Source organism: Rhinatrema bivittatum, chromosome 4 (assembly GCF_901001135.1).
Source record: "Rhinatrema bivittatum chromosome 4, aRhiBiv1.1, whole genome shotgun sequence".
Lineage (NCBI taxonomy): Eukaryota > Metazoa > Chordata > Amphibia > Gymnophiona > Rhinatrematidae > Rhinatrema > Rhinatrema bivittatum.
The window spans coordinates 217628975-217645408 of record NC_042618.1 but is presented as its reverse complement, the minus strand read 5'-3'; the positions used below and the strand labels follow the sequence as shown (position 1 = coordinate 217645408).

The 16434-nt window shown below is 47.2% G+C and overlaps 1 protein-coding gene across 6 annotated transcripts in view; it reads left to right on the top strand.

The window, feature by feature from the left end:
* Window positions 1-16434, top strand: part of PARPBP (PARP1 binding protein) — a 106465-nt gene that overhangs the window by 3113 nt on the left and 86918 nt on the right. For all 6 annotated transcript variants that reach the window (XR_003856407.1, XM_029599693.1, XM_029599692.1 and 3 more), the window contains exon 2: window positions 12955-13108. Coding sequence is in view for 5 of the 6 variants with exons in the window: in XM_029599693.1 (XP_029455553.1) it covers window positions 12959-13108 (150 nt within the window). In the remaining variant the exon portion in view is untranslated. The remainder of the gene's footprint in view (window positions 1-12954; window positions 13109-16434) is intronic.

The window sequence follows — 16434 nt, the reverse complement described above, 5'->3', positions numbered from 1 at the left end:
AGGCGGGAAGACTCCCCTCTAAGACACCGAGTTCATCGAGGCCGGCACATACAACGCTGCAACCGGCGCCGAGGGATCACGAACCGGCACCGTTGGAGCAAACACGGAGCCATAAACAGCCGGCGCCGTCGGAGCCGAACCCGGGATCGGGCAAGCCGGCGCACTCGGATCCGCATCCGGGGCCGAGAAAATCGGCGCCGTCGGTGCTGAGGAAACCGGAGCCGAGGAAACCGGAGCCGTTGGAGCCGAGACAAGGGCCAAGTAAACCGGCGCCGACTAAACTGGCGCCGTCGGAGCCGATATCGGAGCAGGGACATACAAATCCGGAGCCGATAGTACACGCGCAATCGGCGCCGAAACCGGCGTCGGGAACAAAACCCTACAAAAGTCGGGAAAGATCACGACATTCCCGAAAATCCTCGGGCGATAGCAATCGCACTCCAGCCAGACCTTCTCGTTCGAGAAAGGATGATGCTGCAGGTAGCGAGACTTCCCAGACAAAAGTCTCGCGCCATAGGTCCTCCTCATCATCTTCCGCACATACCAAGCGGCACAGGCGACATTACTCTTCGGATCATACCAGAAGTAGTTCCCTACAATCCTCTTCCTCAAAATCTAGAGGACTGTTGACACCGTTAGAGAGACGACCTATTCAAATAACTTCATCGTCCTCCTCTCGTACACCTTCTAGGTCTTCGACTAGACACTCCTCTCGTAGAAGTTTCACTGATACCGAGAGAAGGCGTTCTAAATCATCTCCTCGGACAGACCACTCGGGACCGGAACTCCCACTATCTCCTCACAAGCGACACAAGATGCCGCAACATACCCAAAAGGCATTCTGGGATCTCTCACATTCCCTAGCGGGATTTTTTGAGACACTGCAAACCTCTTTTGTCTTACCACCAGAAGATACCTCTGCCCCATCAAAACCGGCAGATTCCGCACTAGAAGGGCCGGTTGATCCGTTACCAAGGTCTGAGCCAGTGCAAACACAGCCGCCGTCCCCGGTTCACTCTCAGATCTCACAGGATGTGTCTTTATCATCGCACTCCTCTCCTTCCTCATCTACTGGATACCCTTCGGACCCACCTGAAAAACCAGCGGAGCCATATTCTCCCCCGGAAGATCTTTCCTACCCCAAATTCGTTGAAAAGATGGGCTCCATTTTGAAGGTGGAAGTGCAAAAGCTGCCGGAACCCAGAGAAGAGACCTTAGGCTTGTTAAAAATATTTGACACACCAGGGGAGCCTACATCTTTGCCCCCCCATAGTATGCTGCACAAGGTACTGCAGAAATCGTGGGAGACGCCCTTCGGGATTTCAGCAGTCTCAAGGAAAACGGACGTAAAGTTTAAGTTACAGAAAACGTCAGAGTACTCCAATACCCAATTGCCACATGACTCTTTAGTCGTAGAGTCAGCTTTACAAAGAGCCAAGAAGACAAAAACACACGCCTCTAACCCACCGGGAAAAGACAATAAATGCTTGGATGATTTCGCCAAACGAGTTTATCAAAATGCGATGCTAACTTCACGCATTTGTCACCATCAATTCTACATGGTCCAGTACATGTATGAGTGTGTTCAGGCGACAAAAGGGATGTTTCTCACCGCTGGAACCGAAGTTCCTTCCCCTATTCTGGACATGGAAGAATGCTCCCAACATTTGCTGAGAGCAATCTATGAAGGGTTCGAGAATTCCTCAAGAGCATCAGCTACTGCAATAGCAGCGCGCAGACTGGCGTGGTTGAAAGCTAGTTCGATTCGAGATGATTTGCATGATCGACTAGCCAATCTTCCCTGCATGGGAGACAATTTGTTTGGGGACCGTTTCCATGATACCGTAAGCAAATTGAAAGAACAAGCACTGGCGGTCCAATCTATAACCACGCCAACTCCTTCCAGGAAGTACTATCCAACGTCTCGTCGCCAATCTTTCTCTCGACGACCTTATAGGAATTATCAACCTTTCAGAACGCAGCCTTACCCAACATACCAAAGGCAACAAACACAAACTCCTCATCAGCAACAGCGGAGAGGTAAACCGAGGGCACAAAGACAACAACCGCAACAACAGGCAGCACCTGCGGTTAAGCCTTCGCAATCTTTTTAAGCATCAGGCCACCACCACCTCCCTCAACAGCACCCCCAGGCAGAATCACAGCCCGCTTTCCTGCCTGGGAATTGATAACAACGGATCAGTGGGTACTCGAAATAGTGAAGAATGGCTATCAGCTTCAGTTCATCAACAATCCCCCAGTTCCGCATCTAGCGCAGCGAGGTTCTCAAACATCTCAACCTCAGCTCACTCAGGAGATAGCGCACCTCTACCAGCAAAGGGCGATAAGATATGTTCCCCCACAGGAATGGAACAAAGGGTTTTACTCCCCCTATTTCCTAATTCCAAAGAAATTGGGAGGCAACCGCCCTATCTTGGATCTCAGGGAATTGAACAAATGGATAGTTCGAGAAAAGTTCAAAATGGTTTCGTTGAAATCCATTCTTCCACTATTGCAACCCAAGGACTGGATGTGCTCCATAGACCTCAAGGAGGCATACACACACATTCCAATCCACAGATCCTCTTGGCGGTACCTCTGTTTTTTACACAACAACCAGCACTACCAATACAAGGTGCTTCCTTTTGGTCTTTCGGCAGCACCCCGAGTTTTCACCAAGTGTATGATAGTGGTGGTGGCCCACCTCAGACTACAGGGTCTGACAGTCTTTCCCTACCTGGACGATTGGTTACTGGTAGCGTCGGACCCGACATTGCTAATGCATCATCTCAAGATTGCAATCAACTGCCTTCAAACTTTGGGATTACTTATAAATTACCCCAAATCCAACTTACAACCTACTCAGATACTCCACTTCATTGGAGCTCGCCTGGACACTCTTCGCACAAGAGCTTTCCTTCCACAGGACAGACAGATAACAATTCGGTGTCTTCTTCAATCACTGAAGACAACAAGACACCCGTCAGCTCGACAGATACTAATAGTCTTGGGACACATGGCAGCAGCAAACTTTATGGTACCAAACACGAAACTACACATGAGACGGCTTCAATGGGGTCTGAAAAGGCAGTGGAAACAACACACACAACCATTGCAGAACCAAGTCACACTCACGATGCAAATGAAGAAAGACATAGAATGGTGGCTCCTAGACCACACCTTGACAAAGGGAGCCCTGTTCAATCCCCCACCACACAATGCAGTCCTCACAACGGATGCATCTCGGACGGGATGGGGAGCACATTTGGACCTCTTGGAAACTCAGGGTCTATGGATGCCATCGGAACAATGTCTCCAAATCAATCTACTAGAGCTCAGAGCAATACGCAATGCACTGAGAACCTTTCAACAACAGTTAAGAGGACGAAGAGTAATGATTTACACCGACAACCAGGTGGCAATGTTTTATATAAACAAGCAAGGCGGGTCCGGTTCATGGACCCTTTGCAAGGAAACTCTTCAAATCTTTCACCATGCACTCCGGCATTCAATCCATCTTCAAGCAACCTATCTGCCAGGATTAGCGAACGACAGAGCAGACAGATTGAGCCGCATTTTCCATCCCCACGAATGGTCGCTCAATCCAGACGTGGCTCAACAGATCTTTCAACGCTGGGGGACCCCGACGATAGATCTTTTCGCAACGGAAGAGAACGCCCAACTACCGCAGTTCTGCTCCATTCGTCCCAGCTCATCACGCCTCGCCCAGGATGCATTCCTACTTCCGTGGACAGCAGATCTTCTATATGCCTTTCCACCGATTCCACTAATAACCAAGACGCTGCAGAAATGCATTTTGGACAACAGTCAGCTAATCCTAGTGGCCCCAGCCTGGCCGAGACAACCATGGTACAGCTATCTCTTGCGACTCAATAACCGACCCGATACGTCTTCCAGACCGGGCAGACCTTCTCCAGCAGAACGGAGGAATGCTAATTCACCATCTCCACTCCTCGCTTCACCTGACGGCATGGAGATTGAGCGGACATTATTGACAGCACAAGGCATATCATCGGTGGCACAAGTAGTGCTTATTGCATCACGGAAACCATCCACTAGACGCAATTATTCCTTCAAATGGAGACGATACTCCAACTGGTGTATTCAAAAAGGGATTCCACCCATAGACTGCTCACCAATTCTTCTACTTGACTATCTGCGTGCCCTATATGATGACGGGTTAGCAACCTCCTCCATCAGGGTGCACCTAAGTGCAATTGCAGCTTATCACCGACCAGTAGATAACCATTCCATTGCTGTACACCCTTTGTTATCCAGATTCATCAAGGGATTATTGCACCTTCGGCCGCCGACAGCAAAACCACCAGTTCCATGGAACCTTAATATCGTTCTGGAGCAGCTAATGCTTCCACCATTCGAACCGATGGAATCTGCACATATTAAATATCTTACCTGGAAGGTAGTATTGTTAGTAGCAATAACATCGGCACGTAGAGTAAGTGAATTACAAGCGCTCGTACATTACGAACCATATCTTCAATTCCATCATCATAAGGTGATCCTACGAACGCACCCTACCTTCCTTCCAAAAGTAATTTCGGCATTCCATCTCAATCAATCTATAGAACTACCCATCTTTTTTCCAAAGCCTCATGCAAACGATAGAGACCGCTTGCTACACACATTGGACTGTAAGAGAGCATTGGCTTACTATAAACGACGGACTCATGCTACGAGCAGAGTCTCCCAATTATTTGTTTCATTCAACCCAAGAGCCCCGGGACTACCCGTGGCCAAGAGAACAATTTCAAGCTGGATCGTTCAATGCATACAGTATTGTCACAACAAGGGAAAATCCCCACTTCAGACGCTTCCACGAGCGCATCAAGTTCGGGCTATGGCCACATCTATAGCTCATCTTAAGAACGTCAACCCAGTAGACATTTGTAAAGCGGCCACTTGGTCTTCTCTACATACCTTCACTTCTCATTACTGCATAGACAAGCAGTCGGCAACAGATGCCACACTGGGTCAGGCGATTCTGCATGCGTTGCCTAAATAATAACCGACTACCACACGCCTATAATCACGCGACCAACAAACAACAGCGTGATCGGGAGCTTGGGACTCCCATGACAGCATGGCTAATTCAGCCCTGCTATCGACGGGAAAAAGCAAGTTTGCTTACCGTAAACGGTGTTTCCGTAGATAGCAGGATGAATTAGCCATGCTGACCCTCCCACCTCCCTGGTAGTCGTACTATATTAACTACAACAAGCTTAATCACAGACTGAGGAGAACTGATTCTTCCCGCGCGGGAACACACGCGCAGCCGCAGAGTGTCGAAACTCTACACTCTGCTTCTTAAGCTCCGCCTCCTGGGCCCTGATGGACAGTTCCCATGACAGCATGGCTAATTCATCCTGCTATCTACGGAAACACCGTTTACGGTAAGCAAACTTGCTTTTCTGGTTTACATTACAACAAAAACAGTAACAAAAGTTGTCTTACATAGAACAAGGGAGGAGATAACTTGGGTGCAACTTAAACAACTTAGTACATAAGAGAAACTTAAACAAATTGGTAAATTATAGAGAGGGAGGAAAGGCCTGAAAGAAGGGGTTATTACAATTTTAAAGGGGCTCAAGAGCGAGATAGCAAAATGGCAAGCTGGGGCGATGAGGAGGATGGGATTAGGAACCTAAGCTTGGGATGATAGGTTCCATGATAAAGTGGTGAATGGCAAGAGATTATGGGAAAGCTTGTCTGAACAGTCTTCCCTGTTTTGTGTTGGGGAGCATGCAGTGAAGTGAGAGAGGACTAGAATTATATTTATAGGAGCAATGGCATGGCAGAATATCATCCTGGCAGGATAGTCCAGGTGCAGCTGGCTCTGCCACTGGATGCTTATAGTCTATACTTAGGCCTGGATTTAGCAGTAGGGTCAATAGGCCTGTGCCTAGGGTAGCAAATATGGGAGGGGGAACAGCCAGAGCAAAAACAAATTTCCTGCCTTCTCACAATAAAACTTTTTTTTTTAAAGCCTCCACACCCTCCCCCCACCCCCTGTTTTCCTGTCATACCTGAGAAAGTGCTGCTGCCTTCATCAGCTGTTTGTGTATAGGGGGGAGCACAAAAGTGAGCTGCAGCTGCACATAACTTGCCTGATGATGCCTGCAGGAACCTACGGAGCATCCCTGCCACACTTTTTGCCCCTAGGCTGATCCTGTAACAGGGCCCAATGTTTGCCAGAGCTATAGTGCCTACTACTGTCTTCCCTTACCTTGATGTGGTCTGCTGTGGGCCCAGCCAAAAGTACAAGTTGCACTCCCATCCATTCTGCTGACCCCCTGTACCCTATCATTTGTGGGGAGGGTGAACCAGGTTGATTGGCCCATGCCATTGGTGTAGCCCTGCCCCTCCTCCTGATGTTGGCCACTGTTGCTGTCCCTTTTCTTCTCTGAGACAGCCTGGGTGTGGCCAAAGCATTTCTGCTGCATTTCCTATGGGCCACTAAGACCACCAAGATGAGGTAGAATCATAAAGGTGAGTAGGGCTGGTGATCAGGCCTTGTATCTGGCTTCTGCTGCTGTGGACAACTTTTTTCCTGTACCTTTCTCCTCCAACCACTGCTGACTTGCACAGGAGGGCGAGGAGCTGCTGGCCTTGTTATAGAGGAAGGGGAATAGTCTTCAAGCTGGTACCTTAGGAATTGGGGGAGGGGGAATAGAAACTGAGGTGGGGAGGGGAGTAAGAATCGTTCATAATTGGGGGGGTATTCATAATTTGGGGACACAAACATGCAGTTTTATGATCATGTAAGGCCAGCTTCCCTACAGGAAACTAGGATAATTGGAACATAAGTACCAGGCTGAATCAGACAAGAGATCACATCAAGCTCAGTATCCTGTTCCTGAGAGTGGCCAGTCTGAGTTGCTTGGAAGAAGACAGCAGCTGTTCCTTGTTTATCTATTCCTAGATGTAGGAGTTGGCAATCCCATGCCTGCCTGGCTAATAATTAATCAAGCTGTACTCCCAGAAACTCATCTATGCCCTTTATTTTTAAACTTGACTATCTATTAACCTTGACTACATCCTGGGGCAACAGCTTTGTTGTCCATTGAATAAACAAATGCTTGTTTAAACTTCTTGTTTTGCTTCTTACTTATGCCTGCCTGGATGCTTGGCAGCATGGACGTTGCCCTTCCAACCAGTTTGCGTAATGAACCACTTTCTTACAGATGGGACAGGTGAATCCAAAACCAGTGGGCTATGCACCTCTACCAGCAGATGGAGCAAAGCTGAAGTCCCAGTATATATCCCTACAGTGAAGCCCGCCAGTATTCTCCGTCTCCAGCAGATTGTGGACGTGCACCTCCCTACTGGGGATTGCTTTAAGTTAGAAGGAGGAAATAATTCGCCCTGCTCTCTTGTGGTGATACCTTATGGTCCCTCCCTCAGTTAAGAATTCCTGAGGTGATTTCTGTGGTCCCTCAGATGAGTGCATTGGTCTAGTAGCTGTTTTTCCAATGGGCGTGGACTTAGCTGTTAAAAAAAAAAAAAAAGCTGCAAGGCAAGCGGGTGCAGGAAGCAGTGCGTGGTGGTGAGGGTTTATGCCCTCTCTTCCTGCAGCCAGAGACCGACCTTGTACTCGGTGGGATGGGCTGAGCTCAGGTAAAGGGGAATTTATTGCTTTTTTTTTTTTTTTTTTTTTTTTTAAAGAGAATGGGAGTTGTAGGATTCCTCCACCTTCCCCCCCCCCCCCCCCCCCCCTTTTCTGGTCTCTGGTACTTGGTTGTTCCTGCCTCCGGTGGAGTTCAGGGGATGGGGGCAGCCTGGTGGGTTGAGCAGCCCTTGTGGCTAGGCCCCACCACAAGTCTTATCTCGTTCACAGCATGGTAGGCTGTGGTGGTGTTTTCATGTGTTTTTTTGTGCCCCGCAGAGCCCTCTTCCATTGGATTGTGCTTGTGTGCCTGACTGTGTGGCCTGTAGTGTGTTTAGTTGAGGGCCTACTAGGACGCCCATTTGTGCATGAATGCACGTGCTTTTTACGTGCATTATCAGAGAGTCCTGGGGAGCTCAGTTTGGGCACTTATATAGGCACGGTGTTGTGCACCTAACTTTTTGGGTGCACTATTGTCAGTTGCCTGTTAGAGCGATTTGGCAGAATAATGGTGCCCACAGCAAAGAGGCCTAAGCACCTCACCCTATGTGTTACTTGTCATAATCGGGCATCTCAACCTGCCGTTCTCTATGATTTTGTGTCAGTGCTCTTTGGAGGCACATGAAGAATTGCCTCCTGATTTTACTAAGCCCAGTTCTTCCCAGCCTGGTGCAGGAATGGAAAAGGAGCTGCCAGAAGGGTCACCTGATGTTTGGAGTTCCCATAAACAGGGGGGGGGGGGGGAGGTAGTTCAGTGGGCACAGGACAGTTTCCCCCTGGTTCTGGCATGGATCTTTCTGCCTTTTTTTTTTTTTTGGTAGAATCTTTTTCAGGAACTGCACTCCTTCGTTCAGGTGCAGTCCCTGGCCCCAGCCATTCTTGTCAAGTGGTGAAATCCTGCATGCCTGGTGCTGCGGGTAAGCATCGGGGTACGCCTGGAGCCGGTCTTCCTAATAGGGACCCAGATAACACGGATGATGAGACAGATTCTTACTCCCTGAAGGATGGTAAAATTCCTCCGGGATTGGAGCCATATAGAACTATGTTGAGGTTCTTTCATAGAGATGAATTACCGGCTGATTTCCCAGACATTGAAGATGCTGGGAGTACCTAGGACAGAATTCATGTCTGAGCTAAAGAAAGATCCCGTTTTGATTTCCTTGCGTAAAGCCTCATGCTTTTTCCCTGATATGGAGGCCATTCAAGAATTGATTGATCTTGAATGGGGTGCCACAGAAGCTAATTTTAAAGGATGATGAGTATTTGAAGGACTGTATCCCACCCTGGATCCAGTTGCAAGAGAGAAATTGTGTTTTCTGAAGGTGGATGCACTTGTGTGTGCTGTTACCAAGCAGCCTAATATTCCCATAGAAGGGGGAGTGGCCTTGAAGAATGAACAGGTTCGCTCTTGTTTGTTTCTCTCAAGAGATCGATGAATTTGGTGTAAATTCCAGGGCAGTGATGGAACCAGCAGTTGCCACTTTGGCACATGCGGGCTATGATTTGGTCTGCACTTTGGCTAGAGGGATGGCTTTGGTAATAGTGGCTAGGCGTCTGCTATGGCTGAGGAATTGATCTGCTGATATGACCTCAAAGTCTAACCTTACGAAGTTGCCTTTTAAAGGCTCACTCTTATTTGGGAGTGAACTGGAGAAAATGGCCAATAAGTAGTGTGAGTCCCCGGTTCCTCAATTACCAGAGGATAAGAAATGAGCACCGCACTTCTTCAGCACGAGAGGTCATTCTATAAGGTTCATATGTTTTCTACCCTACAGAGGAGTGGTTTTCAGAGGTCTCTGCCTTTTAGTAGATCTCAGTCTTTTCGATCCAGGCAGTCCAGACGGGATCAGGAGATAGAGAGGCAACCTCCTATCGGAGGAGGGTTAGGATCATGACAGATCAATGGGTGCTGGAGGTGATAAGGGATGGCTATGTGTTGCAGTTTCACAGTGTTCCTTGGGATGTGTTCATGTTGTCTGCCTGCAACTCTCTGAAGAAAAAACAGGTAGTGAAGATTACATTGTCAAGACTACTCAGCCTGCAGGCTGTGGTTCCAGTGCCCACATCTCAAGAAAATATGGGCCGATAATCCACTTATTTCGTGGTGCCTAAGAAGGATGGTTCTTTTCGTCCCATCCTGTATCTCAAAGTAGTCAACCATCATTTGCATGTGACTCATTTTCACATGGAAACATTGTGCTCAGTGATAATGGCAATACAGTCAGGGGAGTTCCTGAAATCTCTGGATGTATCTGAGGCATACCTGCATATTACCATCCGACTGGAGCATCAACAATTTCTGCATTTCGCGGTTTTGGGACATCATCAGTTTCAAGCACTACATTTTGGTTTGGCCACCATGCCCAGAACTTTTTCCAAGGTTGTGGTGGTGGCGGCAGAGTTGAAAAAAGGTGGGATCCTGGTACACCTGTACTTGGATAACTGGCTGATTTGGGCCAAGAGTCTGGCAGAGAGTCTCTGGGTCTCGCGCAAAGTGATCTCCTTGTTGCAGAAGCTAGGTTGGGTTGTAAATATGGCCAAGAGCAATCTTCAGCCATCTCAGTTGCTAGAGTTTCTCGGTGTTCTGTTCAATATGAAACAGGGTAAGGTGTTCCTGCTGGAGGGCTGTATTCAGAAACTGATGGTGCAGGTGCGTCTATGGACAACACAAAACGTCTAACAGAGTGGTCCTATCTTCAGCTGCTTGGATTGATGGCGGCAACCCTGGAGGTAGTTCTGTGGGCAAGGGCGCATATGCGTCGTCTTCAGCGCACTCTGCTGTTTCATTGGAGCCCACAGTCTCAAGACTGTTTGATTCAGCTCTACCTGCTGGTGGAGGTCTGCTCTCAACTACAGTGGTGGTTAAGAGTGGATCATCTAAGAAAGGGGGTTTCCCTAAGATCACCAGACTGGCTAGTATTCATGACAGATACAAGCCTCTAGGTTTGCGGAGCTCTCTGTCAGGAGCTGACAGCGCAAGGACACTGGAGTGCAGAAGAGTCTCTGGAACATCAATTGGCTGGAAGCCCCCGTGATCCAGTTGGTGTGCTTGTGGTTCGGCAACAGATTGCAGGGTCAAGCGGTCCAGATACTGTTTCTGACAATGCAATGACAATACTTTACATCAATCGGCAGGGAGGAAACAAGAGCTAGCAAGTTTCGCCGAACTTATGGAATGGGTGGAAGTGCATTTTCAGGAGAGAGCCTTGCACATTGCAGGAAAAGACAATGTAAGAGTAGACTTTCTCAGCAGACAGAGCCTGGATCCAGGAGAATGGGATTTATCAAATGAGGCATTTCAGCTGATAGAGGATCGCTGGGGCCTTCTGTTTTCTGGACCTGCTGGGGTCTTCTCGCAATGCGAAGGTTCCTCAATTCTTCAGTCGCAGGAGAGATCCAAAGTCCTTGGGCATCAATGCCCTCATGCAGGAGTGGCCAAGAGCAAGCTGCTGTATATGCTTTTCCCCCATGGCCCATGTTGGGCAGAATGATTCGGAGAGTCGAGAAGCACAGGGGGATGGTGCTTCTGGTGGCACTATATTGGCTCAGGAGACTATGGTATGCAGATCTGCGAAGGCTTCTGGTGGACTCTCCCCCTCCGGTTTCCAGTGCACAGGGATCTGCTACAGTAGGGGCCTGTTCTTCACGAAGATCTGAATCAATTTTGTCTTACAATATGGCCCTTGAGAGGGCTTGGTTGCTGAAGCGTGGATATTCTACTGCTGTAATTGCCACCTTGCTACAAGCAAGAAAGTTCTCCACTTCCTTAGTCTGGCGGGTTTGGTGAGTGTTTGAGGCTTGGTGTGAAGATCAAGGGGTTCTTCCTCGTTTGGTTAAGATCCTGCTCATTTTAGAATTTTTGCAGGATGGATTGAGTAAAGGGTTGGCCCTTAACGTCTTAAAGGTACAGGTGACTGCTTCTTGCCTATTTCTTAAGTCAGGTGATGATATGGCCCATTTCTTGAAAGGAGTGAAGCATCTTTGTCCTCGTGGAGTCTTAATTTAGTTTTGGATTTTTTTTAGTGGGCCCTACGTTTTGACCAATGTGAAACCTTTCCTTGAGGTTACTGATGTTAAAAAAAACAAACAAAAAAACAAAAAAAACCAAACAAAAAAAAAAAACCACCGGTGTTTCTTGTGGCAATTTTGTTTGCGCATAGAGTATCTGAACTACAGGCCTTGTCTTGCTGGGAGCTGTTTCTACGAATGACTCCAGGGGCGATACAACTGCATACTGTTCTTTCCTTCCTTGTCAAAAATGGTCTCTGATTTTCGCTTGAATCAGTCTATTTTCCTGCCATCTCTGGACAGGGCAAGAGATGCAGAGACATATTGCCTGTTATGCCATTTGAAATCCAAGGGCCATATCTTGAGATATCTAGAAGTTTCTAAACCTCTCAGAACAATAGACTGGCTGTTTGTACTCCATGCTGGGAGTCAACAGGATTAGCCAGCATCGCGGGCTACAAAAAGCCAGCTGGATTAAGGAGGTAGTCACAGCCATGTATGTGGATGCTGAGCCAGCTGTTGCCTAGTCACGTTAGGGCTCAGGCCGTGTCATGGGCGGAGGTTAGATTCTCTCGTTGGCATTTGCAGAGCTGCAACGTGGTCCTCCTTTCACACCTTTTTCAGGCATTATCACCTGGATGTGCAGGCCCAGGAGGACGCAGCCTTTGCACGTGCGGTTTTGACTGGCCCTGGGGCAGCCTCCTGCCCTATTCGAGAGTAGCTTTGATACATCCCACTGGTTTTGGATTCACCTGTCTATGCTGAGAGAGGAGAAATTACTACTTACCTGATGATTTCCTTTTCTTTAATAAGGGCAGGTGAATCCACATTCCTGCCCTTGGCTGCCAGATGGTGCTGCTATTGTCCTCCTGCGTGGCTGCGAGTATTGGTAAATGTCAATCCAATCCCTAAACTTACATTCTTCTGAGCTCAGTGTTTTCCTGGTAGCTGAGTGCTGGAATGGTTATCTGTTAATAATCAAGTTTTTTGTTAGCTTGTCCATAGTTGGCTTTTGCTGAGAATACTGGCGGGCTGATTCACTGCAGGGGTGTATGTGATGTCCGCTCTGCTCAGTTTCCATCTGCTGGTAGAGGTGCATAACCCACTGGTTTTGGATTCACCTATCTTTATTAAAGAGAGGAAATTATCAGGTAAGTAGTGATCTCTCCTTTTCAGTAGATTGCCTTGTTCAGTTGTCTTAATGATTTTTTTAAAGCATTGTAGATATTAAGAATTAGTTAACTTTTTCCTTGAAATGTGAAAGCCCTAACTAATTTAGTTTGCCTCCTTTTTCGCTTTAGGAAGATGTCTTATATTCAACAAAGCATCTTGAATATGATCAAATATTTTAGAAGAAAATTGTCTGCATTAGCAGATTGTGAAAGAACGACTGTGTGCGGGGCGGATGGCATGCTTTTGGTTTTGCAGCTTGCTATGGCCGATGTCAATAAGCAGGTGAGTGTTATCCAAAAGCAGTGGAATTATGCTCAAATAACTTATAAAATTATAATTTTAATTTTGCTTTTTTTAAAATCAGCAAAAGTTATTCAAGCTTGCTGTTTTAATTGTTGCAGTGGTGCTGTTTGGTCAGGAGCCATGTTTTATATGGAACTATGTGTCTGGAGTTTTATTTTTCTAGTATAGCAGAGGTTCTGTTTTTACATGTTCAGTGGAGTATGTAGATCATGGGGCTGTGCTGAAAGACCTGGATTTGATTCTCGAGCTAAACGTCTGCTTCTTAGACTGGGGATGCCATGGAAGCAAAGTTTGCAGCACTCCCTAGGGGAGGGGGAAGAGGGATTCCTAGCTGGGTCATGCAACAGATGACACTTGCTGGCAAGTTTTGGCCTCTCAGTGGGCCAGATGTACTAAGCGCTCTCCCTGTAGATGAAAAATGAAAGAGAACTTATCTTGCATTTGTCTCTCGCATCTAGCCCAGCCACTACAGCAATAGGTCTATTGCTGTAATGCCTGGGCAAGATGTGTGAGGATTAAAAATATGTGGGAGCTAATTGTGAATGAAGGCCAATGGTGCCATAACACCAGTAGGGTGGGTGCTGATTAAACTGGATTGCCAAAGGAGCCGGGGACAGCAGTTGGGCTGAGAAAGTGTGTACAGATTTTGATGTTCAGATATTGTTCGTGTCTGCAATCTTTCAACTCCCGCAATCATACTACTGTGAAAAGCATTTTTCCATTTCATTCTGCTATACCAGTTTAGTCGAGACAAATGGGTTATGTCCATCTACCAGCAGATGGAGGCAGAGAACAGTCTTCCTTGGTGACGACATCAACACTACTTAGAGGTGGTGCAGCACAGGAACAGCCCATTATTCTCTGCCTGTAGCTAACGGTAGGACTCAGGTGGTGCAGCAGGATTCTTTCTTCAGTCTGCCTCCCACTTGGAGGGATTTAGACATGGGCTAAGTCTCTTTAGGGCCAGGCAGCTGATTTTCACCAGAAAGGTGAGTCCCTTTGGATGATAATTTTCTAGGTCCAGGCACCTGGTTTTTACTACAGTTCCGAGCCCCTTGGTGGTTCCTGGTCTTGTAAGGGACTTGATGGAGCTCAGGGTGGAGGTTTTTTTTCTTTAGCAGGATTTGAAAGAGGACCTTTTTTTTTTTTTTTTTTTTTTTCTCTACCCCCACAACTCATGACTGTTTGAGAAATGTTTCCTTCCTCCCCTCCTATCTTTTTTTTTTTTTTCTCCAAATGGTATAGAGTTATGCTAAGGGGAGCTGGAGAAAAGAGACTGTTCAGCTTCTTTGAGGGTAAGTTTCTTCAGAGGGTGTCTTTGGAGCCAGAACAGAGGCAACTGTTCTGTGCGGCATTGGAAGGTCTGGGCCTGCTTAAACTTTTCTAAGAGTGGCCACGGCTGGGAAGTCTGCTGCTGCTGCAGGTACTTCACTTCTGCCACAGGGCCTCTTTGTACAGTCATGCAGGAGAGGTCCCGGGGAGCCATCTAAGGCCTCGAGAGGGCAGGCCTTGATTTCTCTTGCTGCGGGGGAGGGTCCTTCCCCTGCCCCACAGAATGAGCATTGGGGTGGGATGTGATCATTGCGGTAGGTTTTTGTTGGGAATGGCTGCCACGTTCAGTATGTCCTTTGCAGCTGCCTTTTCATCAGTTTGGCTGTCTTCTAGTACGGTGGTTGCCTTTGAGCTCCCCAGTTCTTGCTCCTTCGAAGGAATAGGTTGAGAAGGCTCCATTGGGTTAGGCTCAGGATGCAGAAAGGTTTTCCCCTGAATTTCTCAGGGTCATGCCTCTGGCCGCCTCCTGTGCATTTCAAAGGTCTTTAAGATCAGACTTTGCCTACATCACTGTTTTATTGTTATGTTGCTTATGTCCTGGTTTGCTATGAATGTCACAATATGTAATCCACTACGAATGTTTTGAAGGTAGCGAAATATAAATCTTTGTAAATAAGGCTTGGTGCAGGAAGTAGCTTTGGCGAACTTAGGGTTTAGAGTTAGTCTGTCTGGTAATCAGATCCTCAGTAACAGTTTTAAGGGAAAACATAATTGTTGTCTCCATCCCAAAGGAGGTACAAAAAGAGCTGGAAGCTCTACCTGCTATTCCTCGAAAGAAGTGGACTCCCCTCATAGTAAGGATGTCTTCATTTTTCGCTTGTTTCTTGGGGACAAACTTACAAGTTATCTGATCAGTCAGCTTCCACGCTATGCCTAGAGGTTTTTATTGTTGAAGAATTTCCTCCTGGAACCCCATTATTAAAGATTACTGCAGACTTTCTAAATCTTGTCTCATCACTATAAGGTGTCCATGGAGAAGCGGCCTCAGGAGAGTAAAGTATTTTAATAAGCTCTATCCCTTTCCTCTAGTAGTGTTTCAATGCCTAGTCTTGATGCCTTGGGTGATTGCTTGTCATGGCTTTTACTAGATGAGACATGATACCTGTCGGGTGGTAACATCTCTTCCAAGTTCCTCAGGACAGGAGGATTGATCTGCCTTTGTACCATGTGTTACTTCAACAGCTCTTGCTGCCCGAATTGCTTTGTCAGTTTGGTTCACAGATGCTCTTGCACTGGGTTCAGCACCTCCTAGAAGGTAAAGTTGCAGCTAGAAGGGAATCAAGTTGCCCCAAGCTTGGCTGATGATCTGTGGATTTCTTCCAGTTCTGTAGCTTTAGCCATAGTGGCCAAGAGGCTCCAAGTGGGTGGCAGATTTTTGGTCTGAGTTTAGGTTCAGCAGTCTTTCCTTTGAAGGGCTGTTCTATTTGGAGAACAGCTAGAGCAATTAGTTAGGAGTCCCCTTTTTATCGACCTAGCAGAAGTCATGGTCAGTTTTGGGACTTATGGCACTTCAGGCATAGTAAGCAGCCCTTTCCTTGTTTCTTCAGACCTAAAGGTAAGAACCAGTCCTTTCGAAGCTCCAAAAAAAACAAGTACTAATGAGTCTAGCTCTTCAGGTTTGGTTGTGCCCCGCAATGCAATGTAGCAGTGTTGCTGGTGATAGTGGGTCACTTACAGCAGATTTTACCAGATGTGGATTCGGGTAACCTTGGATCAGTGGGTATTGGAGGTTTTCCACTTTGGCTTCGCTCTTCAGCTTGCCTCTTCTATCCCTGTTCAGTCTCCTGATGTTAGAAGTTCAGGATATTTCTTCTTGGCTTCAGCTGCTTCAATCAGTGATGCCGATTTTCTTCTCTTCAAAGTAGGTCAAGATCTGTATTTATTTTGTGGTTTCCATTTAAAAACAAAAAGGGACTTGAGGATCTATCCTTGGTCTCACCCTCCAGAATGCAAACTTTTCCTTCAGTACTGGT